Below are 13800 nucleotides of genomic sequence, written 5' to 3' on the forward strand. Positions count from 1 at the left end.
TAAAACAGGTGTGACACATTGAAATGTTAAACCGTACGTTCGTGTTCGATATTTACATTCTTTCAAGTGTGACAGCTATGTTTTCCATTCATCTCCCCCTCCGTCACCCATCTGTCTTTGTCTCGCCTCCCTATTCGAATTTGTAGCCCTTCCTTTCATTAATAAATCCTCCTGACTTTCCACATCTGTTTATACATTCTTTCGTCATTTATCCGCCCTGCTGTTGTCTACCTACCTTTCCTCCATCAATTTGTTGCTTTCTTCTATCGCCCCACCCGCCACTTTCACATCCGTTCTGTTTTGTTTATGAGCATCTGCACTTTTTTTATCCGTCCTCAGTCTTTCTGTGCATTTATTACCTATTTTTCAATCCTTCCGACTTTCCCTTGAGTCATCATCTCTGAAGCTATTCTGTAATGTTGTTCTTATATAATTGTTTTACCTTCCCACTCTTTCCACTGGTTCGTCGTTCTTCATTTTTAACATGCATCGTTTCTTTTTCGTTTCTCTTATAATTTTATTTTTTTGTAATCCATCATTTTAACCTTATAACTTCCCTTTTGAATAAATCCTGTGTCATTATAAGACATTTTCCCGACTGCAGGAGAATCGAAGCACTATCACGTCAAGTTCCGAGTCTTTGTTTTTGTTTTCTTTCGGGTAAAATGTCAGGCTACATCTTTTACTGGGTTATTTTCTTTGGGAGCAAGATGGGTCAAGCGTTTTTGTTATTTGTTTGTTTGTCTTTCTTCCACAGGAAAATTGGCCGAAACCCACTAGCGAGATTGCACGAGGGCATTCAAGACGAACTGGAAAGTCTGAAGCTTTTGTAAGTCTCCTCTGTTTTTTTGTTTTTTTGTTTTTGTTATCTTAATATAGTAACATGAAGTATTTATTTGTGTGAAGTAATTTGATCTTTTTCTCATTTTTAAGAGTAAATGATATTTGCATGTATATATATATATATATATATATATATATATATATATAATATATATATATATATATATATATATATATATATATATATATATATATATATATATATATATATATATATATATATATATATATATATATATATATACACACGTTTAAAAGTTTGTTTGTAGCTGTTTTCATCTTAAAAGTGTAATATGCTTGCACGACCGTGTGTTTCTAAGAATGTTTGCAACCATGCATGCAGAGCGTGTTGTAACTTACTGTAGTTGTGCTTTAAAGTTATTTAGAAATGAAGGAATTGATCTGTTTTGCAAAAGAAAAGATTTCAAGATCTTTTGCAATTTATTTCACTCTCAAAGAACTCAGAGCTTTCCTAATATACTTTCAGAACACCATCCCAACTTTAAAGTTTGTTTTCCTTTGGGGTCAGTCGCTTTTTAGAGTAGTGGAATGTTGCCGTTTTTGTGTGCATTTTTACAAATATCCACTTCGGTGACCAAATATTTGAAACATTGAAAGTAGGACCAAGAATAATTGTGCATGACCGTACTTCAGATTCCGATTAATGCTTGGTCAACAAGTGCCGTGGACAAGTGGTGAATGACCCCATTAAAAGATTTCATTGTTTTTCTTTCGTTCACTTACTTTGAGATTATGTCGTTGCCAAGAATCGCAATTTTCAACTGAAAGTTAGCTGGTTTTCTTCTTAGCTTATTTTCTTCTCGGTCTTAACTACAAAACTCAAAGGTCTTTACAAGACAGTAATTATAAATTTCTGTGATGTACGTTTTCGTCTTACAGATTGTGACTCTCTCTCTCTCTCTCTCTCTCTCTCTCTCTCTCTCTCTCTCTCTCTCTCTCTCCACGATGTAGCGAAGAAGGGAATGCCCCGTGAGTGTTCCCACTAGAGATTAACACAAAGTATCACATAACACATTAATGGAATTATCGATTAAAGTGCAGTGATATAATTATGATAATTACATATTTACCTACATGCGCGCGCAAGCTTTTCATCTCAAAAGGAGATATTCATCTGCGATGTTTATATAGTGTAAAAGTTATTCAATTAGTCATTTTATCTGTTTCTGATATTTGGTTTTACGACTTTTTTTCTAGACATTTTTAAGATTCGATCGTGTTTTGTCATATTCTGCACAAATTTCTCCTTTATATATATATATATATATATATATATATATATATATATATATATATATATATATATATATATATATATATATATATATATATATATATATATAGTATATATATATATATATATACAGAGAGAGAGAGAGAGAGAGAGAGAGAGAGAGAGAGAGAGAGAGCGGAAAAAATGCTACATTTGCTTTTTCTTCAATATATGTAGGAGAATCTTGAAAGAGAATGAAGAGATGAGAAAAACCAGACCCCCAGAATGAAAGAGGCCTTGAGTTCATTTACTTTTAATTTCGCTAATCTTTGATATGAGGAGATTGGCTGAATCTGAGTGGGCGTTGTACAAGTACTGATTAAACCCTCGTGGAATGGGTGGGAAGGAGGTAATGGAAGGAGTACAAATTGAAAACAGAAGAAAAGGTGTTAGCAGTCGCGTAGGTGGGAAGAAAACAGAATATTAGAGGAACGAAGGAAGACATTCCTGTTAAAATGAAACGACGATTACCGATTAAAAAAATAAATTAAAAAAAATAGGAGACATACTTAAGGGGAAATCTGGAAAGCAAAAATAAAGGCTGATGCTGAGGCGTGGGCCGTCAAAAAACAGCTAATTATGGCATGAGAGCAGTGAAGTAAAAACATTTTGCTTTGGCTGTCGAGGCGCACATATTGCTTCTGCAACAAGTAAAAAAAAATTGCTGCTTTTTGAAGCAATGATGAAATTGTATTGTTTTGGTTTAAAAGAGAAAAAAAAATATCAAGTGCGTGAAATGAAGGCTGTTGATTATTCGTCAAAATTGAGGAGGAAAATTTTTGATGTTGTGACGAATTTCAAAAATGAAATTTCCATGATCATGCAAGAACATAGAAGAGCGTTCAGAATTAACTATTTTTCACTCAGATGTTTGAAAGGCAAAATAGAATTATTTTTCAGCGTAAAATAACAAGGGTTATAATTACCTTATACACTGAGGGAAATAATTGAATATAATCCTGTTTTGTCAGGAAGTACATTTATTATCACAATAAAGCAAGAGTTACTGATTTTATATTAATTTATTGAGAGCAAAAAAAAAAAAAAAATGGTGAAAATCAGTGTTGGCTAGAAAGTGGAGGCATTTATATTTTCAGTCAGGCTTCATTTTCTTTGAATAATATTTTATGTTTTTTGAGCGATGAATTAACATTTAGTTCTGCTGGAGCAAAATTAAAAAAAATATATTTTTACAAATTGTGGAAATTAGCTGAGCGCGGAACGAGAAAAAAGAATAAAACTGGACGTCTGCGATTGGTGGCTGTTTTTATCTGTAAAGTTAAAGTTTTTCTGTGAAAAGGTGTTCATTAATATGTAAATGCTTCGGGAATTAAAGGTTATCTCATGTGATGAAATAGCGAATGTTGAATTATTGTGCCGTTGCATAGGAAATGGTTAGAATTACCACTGGAGCATATATTAAAATCAGATGAGGAGTATTCCTCTCACAACGATCGACATAAGCTGTATCGATTGCCTCATCATATTGGAACATCTTTTCATGTTGATGTTTGGAAGTTGTTTTGCAATAATATTTAGAATTCATGTCGCCTTAATGTTCAGAACTTATTTCAGGAATCATTTCGGGTTGACATTTAAAAATACTTCGCGTTCAACATGGGTGATGATGCGCAGGCAACCTTTGGTTAAAGTGTTGCCATATCAAAATGTTAAAGAGAAAGAATGCAGATTAAAGATATGACTATTTCAACAAGTAGTCAAATATTGTTTGACAAACCTAAAACTTCTCGTTCTGAAATGAAACGTCGTTGTTAAAAACTGTTATCTTAAGAGAGAGCCAGAAAAATTGTAGTTTAAAATAAATCACTGTAGGCGCTACTACAGTAATTTTAGAAAAATCTCTCCTGCAACAGGGATGAAAGTTATTGAGCAGTAACTCCAAGTGAAACTCGCTACTTCTGTAATGTTAGAAAGAGAATATTTTTCTGTAATGGGAGAAAGAAATATCTCTGCAACATATACTTTGAAGTTACGTTCACGCTCAAGGAGCCCTTATTCACGTTTGCTACGAGGAGTAGAGACGGTTTCGTGTTCAACAATGAGTGTAATGTTGCAGTTTCTGCAAGTGCTCTGAAGTATTTCCCCCGGAAATAGTTCTCTTCCATCACAAGAATGAATATTTGGGTTGTTATAGCTGATAAAAATGATGACATACCTCAACGATATAAGACTTTTCATTCACAAAAGAAGGTTCTGATTACAGTCTCAACTCGGGCACGAGGAGTTAGAAGCATTGGGTGTTCTAACGGAAGAAGAATGTAAAATTTTCATTCGGGAAATTTTATTTTTTGTTGCATTTGCAGAGCGCCGGTCGAGAAACTCTGCGGGATATGCAACCCTGATTTTAGTAACTTATTTGGCATGCAATTTGCAATAAAGGTATGAACCCTGTAAAACCGGTCCATAAGTTATAACTTTGAGGGAAAAGGACGTTAAAAAGAGTGAAGTTAAGATTCGTATCCACTATCCAAACTTTGCCTGAAATATATGCATTGGACTTGTTACGGTATCATCCTCGCTTTACCAGCAATGGTACCCAGGATCAATTCCTGGTCAATTTCAGATCGAATGGGTCTGTCCTGTTAAAAGCACATTTTGTAAATAGTTAGCAGTCTCATCCCTCAATACTCTTTTTGCTAGTTTGGTCATATTTGCTTTCGTTCTAAGCTTTGCCGTTAGTGTAGAGTTGCTAACTCAATCCCGAGCAGAGCCATAATATGATCTTTGATTCTCAGTTGAATATATTTATTAATGTTGTTATAATTTTTATAAAACTGAAGGTCAAGCTTCGGCCTCTATGAACATACAGGACAACACGAACCATTTTGAACAAAATAAAATACAGCGTTGAATCGCTTTTGTTCCGTTCAAAAAGCTCCGCGTTGCAACGCAAAAATGAGATTATTAGTCAGATATTTTTCCCCTCTTATTGATGGTATTATTTCCATGCTCTTGGACGGAAACGGGAAAAAAATCTTTGTTTTCTACCGTTATGTAATGGGCGCATGCGCTGTAAACCGTATTTTTCCTTTTAGACGCGGAAATACTTTTTTCTCTCTCTTTCTCTCTCTCCAGCACCAATTGCAAAATTTAAAGAGCAAATATTTACGCGCGTCCGTAACTCCCTCTTTTGTCTTTGGCGAAGTTTCGTCCAAATATTGAATTTTTAGAGCGGTATGATTGCATGCTTGTTTGGGATTTATCTCTCTTTCTCTCCCTCTCGTTTCACTCTACTTTTTTAAAGTAAAGTTATTTAAATCATCTGCCTCGCATGTTCGCTTAAGCATTTATCTTTAGCTGTGGTTTTCTTTTAGTTTGTTTGGATCTTCTACTTTCGTAACTTCATAGAATGGGGACCCTGTATTTTGTTTTATATATGTATATTGTGTAATTTTTTTTATGCAAGTATGGTTTCCATTCGTACTTGCCTCTTTAGCTTTTTTTTTTTTTTTTTAATTATTACGATGTTACTATTTTTTGTCAAAAGATTGACTATATACTAGCACGAACAACACACCAGAAATAATAAAAAAAAACATATATATATATACTATTATATATATATATAGATATATATATGATATATATAGTTTATAATATATATATAGATATATATATCCGATTAAGTAGTCTATATATTATAATATATATTTTTATATATATATAGAAGAGAGAGGAGAGAGAGAAGAGAGAGAGAGAGAGCGGAGGACGAGAGAGAGAGAGAGAGAGGGAAACAGAGAGACAGAGGCGAAAACTGTTATCCAGAACGGCAACTGGCATGAAGCCAGAGGAGTAGAGCAGAGAGAGAGAGAGAGAGAGAGAGAGGGGAGAGAGAGAGAGAGAGAGAGAGAGAAACTGTTATCAGAGGCAACTGCAGAAGCAGGGTGTAGAGAGAGAGAGACAGAGACAGAGAGAGAAGGCGGAGGGAGGGTAACGAAGTCGGATTATGCCAGCAGGTGAATCGCTGGCGGTAATCTTATTAGGGAGAGGTATGAGCATTTAAACCGGTCGAGATAACTAGCAGGCTCTTTAGAGCACCCAGGAAATGATGATTCCTTTAGCACAATAGAGCCGTGGTTGCTCTTTGTTCCATTCCGGAAAATGGAATGGAAAGGGGATTCATGTTTCTCTCTCTCTCTCTCTCTCTCTCTCTCTCTCTCTGAGATAGGTGTAATTTGCCAAGTGGAAAACGTTTCGCTCAAAATATGAAGCATTTAGTTTGTTAAATGGGGAAACACGAGAGAGGAACTTTGCTGCGTAACAAGAGAGGATTTGGTTTAGCTGGAAAGGGGTTTCTCAAGCACTACTTAATCTTGTCGGTTCAAAATGAAAACCTTCTGAATTACGGCACATTGTGGTAGAAACGCCGTTGCCTATCATTTCTAAAATCTTAATCTATTTATCACCGGTGATGACAGGTGGATTACTTCCGCAATTATTTTACAGTCATAGACAGCCTTTCCACCAACTTAACAACCTGAAAAATTGGACACGTGTAACTTGTTGCTGTGAATTAAACGTAATACCATCATTCCAGCAGATCGGGCAAGCTTTTTTGATTAAATTATTCAGATTTTATGTTTTGTTATTGGTTAATCAAATGGCCTACCAGTGCCACTGACAGCTCTTGGCTCAAAAATGCCGGTGACATTTTGAATCGTTGCGAAAGAAAAACTCATGTCATGTTTTGAGTGTCCTAAAGTTTTATGGATTTCACATTACACCGGTTACATTCAAACGTATAGAAGAGAGATTTAAAGAATTTTATGACGGATAGAAGCTCAGCCTTTTTTATTTTTATTTAATATATTGTAAAACCCTTTGTGATTTTACTCTTCAATACTGAAGGTTTTTTAAAACAACAACAACAAAGTGACAAGCAGTGGGACAGTCGCTTAATACAAACTTAGTTTCGTATGTATAGTAGTGTAGCTGCAGTTAAAACTGTTACGAAATGTATTCATGGTCGTACATTTGTGTGTGTGTGTTTATGAAAATTATGTAGAAATACATATACACTTCACTCCCATCCGTATTTTCAGGCCTTCATAACACAGTCGTCACAGACACGCCATACTGATATCACCGAGAGAGAGAGAGAGAGAGAGAGAGAGAGAGAGAGAGAGAGAGAGAGAGAGAGAGAGAGAGAGAGGGGATCCATAACTCCTGCCATTCATTATGCATGTCAACAGAGTTATTCATTGAATGAAAGATTCATCCGCGTGCCTTTCATCCAGAATTAAAACGAAGCTTGTGAAGTTCCTCATTCAGCTTTGCCACTGTGGTTATTATGACAAAAGAAGAGAGAGAGAGAGAGAGAGAGAGAGAGAGAGAGAGAGAGAGAGAGAGAGAGAGAGAGAGAGAAATTTTCAATCTCTTCATATTTCGCTTCATAGGAGGCTGCATTTCGACGTCTTTTAACGGTGTAGTGTTCACGGCTGATATTTCACGTTGAATGTCAGATAAACGCTTGTAAAGGTCTCGTTACTTTTAATTAGGTTTGATGCTCGGTCTTTTGTGTTGAGTGCCGTTGCTGGTTTGCATTATTCTGCATCAACTGTGTCGCATTAGTTGTGTATTTGGATTTATCTATTGCTTTTTGAAACTGCTTTTTATATATATAGATTTTTGGGCCTTCTAATACGTCGTTCTATCATTTCCAGTTAATTATCGTTCATTTTAATTGTTTGTGTTCGTGTTTTATGGTGTTTGTAATGGTTTGAGAAACCTTATACAGTATTTACTTTCATTCGAAGCATGGTCATTAACGTCATGTCGTAATTTTGAATCGCTACTGTTTATATGTATCATAAATATTTTAACGAAAAATAACGAGAGGACGAAAAGTGAGCAGAGATTTAAGATATATATATATATATATATATATATATATATATATATATAATATATATATTATAATATATAGATAGATAGATAGAGAGATAGATAGAAGATATAGATATAATATAGATATATATATATATATATATATATATATATAAATATATATATATAGATGTATATATATAGAATATATATATATATATATATAATATATATATATATATATTTATATATATATATATATATATATATATATATATATATATATATATATATATATAGGAATTAAGATAAGGATGGATAATAGGGCTTTTGAGGAGGATGAATAAAAGTAGATAGCGGCTTTGTTAAATCAAGAGCTTCCTAAGCGAACAGAAGGGAATCTTTGAAGTTTATTAAGATTGTGAATGACGTACAGGAATTCCAGAAGAATTGGGAATCTAAGAAAGAAATGAACAGGAAAGATTTATTTGATGAAATAAACACAGAATTTTGAGCAACAGAACTATGTGAGCAAAGTTGTCGGGATAGAAACTGGGATTGAGACCACGTATGGGCATCAGGAAAATGTTGTCTCTGGAGAGATGCTATCTTTTGGCATCAGCTTGGGCATTTTGAGTGTTTGTTGAATGTATTCAGTATTAAAGAGGCCGAATTGAATGGTATAAGAAGGAGTTCGTGCAATCCATAAGATGTTTGGAAAGTGTTAGCAGAGGACATGCGGAAGAACTGGAGGAACTCGGGAGATGGTAGAGGTCGAAGGGATAAGCTGGACTATTATGGTGGAGAGTTTGTGATGTAAGCCTCTTTCAGCGAAATAGTTCAGAGTATTGAAATGGGAGGCATGACATTTGTTCCTTTTAGTAGTAAAGCGATAGAGAAGTGTTAACCTTTATAAGTTATACAGAGTAACAGGAGAGGAATTTAGTCAAAAGAAAGGGGTGTGTTTCTTAGGTGTTTGTTTTGGAACTGTGAATTATGAAATATAACTGAGTGAAGGCAATAAATGCTTCATGCAATGGCCTAGGGAATATTAATGAAAGGACTTAAGTGGAGGCAGAATGCAGAGAGATGTGGTACTAAGAAGTAGATGGTTTGTTAAAAGACATCAGAAGTTTTTTTTAAGATAAATGTAAATCTATATTAGAATATGTCAACAGTAATTGACTGATTTGCTATTAAGTACATCTAAGGCAAAGGCAGTGTAAGCTTTCGTGGCTATTGAGATGGAGCATTGAGAGAAGTTGAGGAAAAAAACAGGAGATTTATATGTAATTTTCTGAAATTATACAGTAGAATGAGTTGCCATGGAATGTATGCTGATGATAGTGCATTCATTTGGAATTGCATAGAGGAGTCGCGAACGTAGGCGAAAGTGTCTGAAATAAAACGGAAAAAGGAGAAATTTGAAAGTAGTGTTACCAAGCAAAGCTGGAAAGAGTAATTTTGGTGTAGGCGCTTGGAAAATGGAAGTAGAAACTCGTATAGCTATTTGGAAGTACAGATACTGCTGATGAAAGAATGAGAAGGCTCGTGAAACATAGGGCAGGTGAAGTGGAATATATTTAGGGACAGTTTAGCCAAGACATCTTTAAAGAAGAACAATGTAGTTGTTGGGTGTGAATGACAGAAACTTGGTGGAAGTTGTTGCGGTAAATATTTGCGTCGTATATTTAAAATAAGGAGGATCGAACAGATGAAGGAAATAGGGGATGATGATGGTGAAGAATTTTGTACTGTTCGGAAATCATAGATGGAGTGAAGATGTCAAAGGCCTAGGAATTGTAAAGTTGACATAATAGATGTGTTAGTAGAAAGGATCTTAAAATGTATGACTGTATTTGTAAAGTAGAGGGGTGGGGGGGGGGGGGGGGGGGGGGGGGGGCGAGTTGCTGGAAATGAATTTTGTTTACAGGGACTCATTTTGACTCGGCATTCGTGGTAGGAATATGTTGGTGACTGCTGTCTTGATGAGGGAAAAAAAGATAAAAAATAAAAACCCTTCTGAGGGGAACATTTTATTGACGAAAAATGTTTTGAGAGAGAGAGAGAGTGTTCCATGACACAAGATAATTATTTCCGCGTCTCCTATTTTCGCACCTCGATTCAACTTCCGTAACTTCCTCATTAGTCGCTGATGAGACAAACCCATTCGCCAGAGAGAGAGAGAGAGAGAGAGAGAGAGAGAGAGAGAGAGAGAGAGAGAGAGAGAGAGAGCTTCTGGATTGTACAGAATGCAGACAGTGATAATCGATACTTCTTCGCTGTGTCTTGTGTTATGTTTTTTCCTGTTTAACTTTGCTCTCATATTGTATGATTTATTTATTTATCTATTTATTTATTATTATTGACAATTAGAAGCCACAGTAGTGTTAAAAATATACTTTTGTACAATGCTAAAAATTACGAGGAAAAACTTTCGGATACTGCTTCGTATCCCTCCTCAGCGTTGTACAAAAATATATTTTTAACACTACTGTGGCTTCTAATTGTCAATATTATAGCCTCGTTACGGAGGTTCCACAGTACATAATAATAATAATAATTGTTGTTGTTATTATTATTATTATTATTATTATTATCATTATTATTATTATTATTATTATTATTATTATTATTATATTATTATTATTATTATTATTAATGTGGTTAAGAAATAGAGAAAGACACATTCATGCAAATCGAACTTGTTCATTAACAGGAAAGTGTGTTGATGGACTTGTCTCTTAAATAACTCCTAACACAGAAAGCAGAATTCTGCAACTGCAATCGAGAAGTGAATGACGGGAATAATCAAGGTGGTTGAATGACGTCATTGCAGCCTCCGCAAATTGTCTTTGGAGGATAGGCAGTGCTTGACAGAACGATGAGGCTCGAGGAAATAGCAGCAGCCTGCATTCAATCTAGTAGAATCCCTCGGGAACAATACTAAGTGTCACTTACAACACCTGTAATTCACTTCTTGCAACGACTCTTTTGGGAGATATACCGTTTAGTAACAATGCTCTTAATATTGGTTTTGCTGCATAACCATTTTGCTTTTTGATTGAGACATTTATCTCACTTAAACGTATGCCTGTTTTTAGTTTATAATACAATTACTTCTTTGAACTAAGGAACCTCCGTAACGAGACTAAAATATTAACAGTTAAAAGCCACAGTAGTGTCAAAAATATATTTTTAGCATTGTACAAAAATATATTTTTAACACTACTGTGGCTTTTAATTGTCAATTACTTCTTTGTTGTACTATAAATTTGCTGTGTTCCTATTGTTATTATTCAGTTTTCTTGATAATATTATTATTGATTATTATTTCAGTAGATTAAATCTATTCACATGGAACAAGTACACAGGGGCCACTGACTTGAAACTCAAGCTTCCAAAGAATGTTGGTTTCAAACTTTCACCGCAGACCCCTCACTGCAGCAGTAACTGATCATGGCACAGAGCCAGTGATTTTCCATCGCCCTTCGGGGAAGCGCGAACCCGCGACATCTAAGTGGCATGCCACGACACTAGCTAACATAAATGGAAGTATTAGGTTATCCTATGATTATAGTATTATTTTTCTGTCTGTGTACTTCTGGTAATGCAGTATCTGAATCGTGGTTTTGCGGCAGCTCTATGCAGTATAATCAGTGCTTGGTTGATGTGTCGGTGTGAAACAATTACGAATTTTCACTGAAAACTCAGTCGTTAACGGATAATTGTCTTGGAGACAGGAGGTTTTTAAAAACAATTGACTCATCATTGAAGTCTGTTATTTTATTTATTGAAATATTAGATCCACGGTTGTAGCTACTTCTTCTTCTTCTTTGCCTTCAGCTTTACCCATTTCTATATGGGGTCGCTGTTTCTAGTCAGCCTTCTCCATCTTCCTCTGTCCTGTACAGCTTGTTCTCTTAGATCCACGGTTTAAGTCATCTTATATTCTTTCGTTTTCCCCATTTTAGACCGATTTTGTGTTCTGTTTGATAGCCAGGTCCTGCAGCAGTGGCTGTTCATCATATTTGGCAACCGAAATAGTGTTACTTGCACAAGTCATTATGGTGCCATTCCACTGACGTATTTTTTTTTAGTCCAGTTGTATCTTTTCGTGGAAATTGACCTGATCTATTTATATGCCAGAAAAATGTGGTCTTACAGTACGGGGGAAAATAAATTTGACCACTCGCCAAATTGGCATTTATTACGTAGTGTGAAATTACTTTCTGTTGTAGAGAATGGGCAGGTAATTGATAATCAGTCACAGAAAGGATTTGGGTCTTTCATTGAGAATATAATTGGGTAGAATTTGGCCGAGTCGCCGGACAAAGAGTAGATTTCACCGAGCACTAAAGAATTGCAGCGCGTAATTGGAAATGAACTTGTCATTCATTTATGTCACTAACTTTGAATTGTACGAATATTTGTTGTTAAACAGCAGCTACCGGATGTAGCTTGCATTTGGGAGTCTTTATAATGCAATGATTGCGTACCTGAACGAAATATCAAGTAGTTGTACCATGAGAGATTTACCCAAGTAAAGGTCGAAGACGTGAATTATTACCCTCTGGTTGTTCATTCGTGTATTTCCTGAACCGCGGCTGCAGTTTGTCACTGCATATTGAGTAGGGAAGTCTAAAATTACTCTCCGACTTTCAAATTTGCAACGCATCTGAATTGTTAAAAAAAAAGAATAATGTTTTATAGTCCTGACTAATATCGTGATTACTCGTGCAGAAAATATTATGCAAATTAGCATTTGGGTATTAATTTTCATCCGAACTATAAACTAACATGTGAGTATTACCTGTGATATTGTTCTTTGAATTTAAAAACTCGCGTTAATTAGCATTGTTCGAAAATCTATTTCGTAACGGCGTTATTTATCTCGGCATGTTTACTATTTTGGACCCCCGGAACTCCGGTATAAAAGGGCGCCTCATAATTAACTCGCTTAATTATTAGTAATCTAGCTTAGGTGGTACATTCGGCGGAAATTTCTTAATTTCCAAAAATCTATGTTCATTATCGGAGCTCCCCCGCTGTTCCGCCGAACGGAATTTTGTCAGAATTTACTTCTTTTTTTTTTCATCCCTCTTCGGGCGAATTTGTGTTGCTAACAAGCTGGAGGGATTTGGAAAAGATTCGGCAACATTTTTCTCTTTTATTTTTACCTGTTTTCCTCTTCATTTTACTTGATACGTTATAATGAGGGATAATAACCTCTTTTCTGGCCAGCTGGAACCGCGTGAAAAAGTAATGCAATTATTGTAGAGGAAATTACGGGGCTTTATTTTGTTTGTGATGTTTTGGAGAATTTTTTTTTCTTGTTATGCAGTCTCTCTCTCTCTCTCTCTCTCTCTCTCTCTCTCTCTCTCTCTCTCTCTCTCTCTCTCATAAACACACACGCGCAGACACAAATAAATTCAATTAAGTTTTGTTTGCATGAGGTAAACGTTGACTGTTTTGTTATTTTTTTTTGTTATGTGAAAAATATATTAAAACCTAAATGTCTTATTTGTGTTCACACACGTTTGTATATATATATATGTGTGTGTGTGTGTGTGTGTGTGTGTGTGTGTGTGTTTTCTGGAAGGGGTGATGCCAGAAATGGAGAGCCCAGCCAACATTACTGTACGTACATTCACTGCTAACCGTACATAATATGCTAACCTCCCCGAAACTTTGTCGTCTTTTTTCTTGTCATTAATATAATGTGAGAGCAGAGTCCATTTCCTTATTTCCTGGCATTTTAAATGTGAGATTACATCTACACCCTACAAGTTTCAGACTGTAAGACTCGGACTTTG

General features: G+C 35.3%; 1 protein-coding gene across 3 annotated transcripts in view; it reads left to right on the forward strand.

The window, feature by feature from the left end:
• LOC135195018 (adhesion G protein-coupled receptor A3-like) overlaps positions 1 to 13800 on the forward strand; it is a 506010-nt gene that overhangs the window by 462828 nt on the left and 29382 nt on the right. For all 3 annotated transcript variants that reach the window (XM_064221310.1, XM_064221312.1, XM_064221311.1), the window contains one exon: positions 758 to 829. In XM_064221310.1, coding sequence (XP_064077380.1) covers positions 758 to 829 — 72 coding nt within the window. The remainder of the gene's footprint in view (positions 1 to 757; positions 830 to 13800) is intronic.

This window comes from Macrobrachium nipponense, chromosome 15 (genome assembly GCF_015104395.2).
Source record: "Macrobrachium nipponense isolate FS-2020 chromosome 15, ASM1510439v2, whole genome shotgun sequence".
Lineage (NCBI taxonomy): Eukaryota > Metazoa > Arthropoda > Malacostraca > Decapoda > Palaemonidae > Macrobrachium > Macrobrachium nipponense.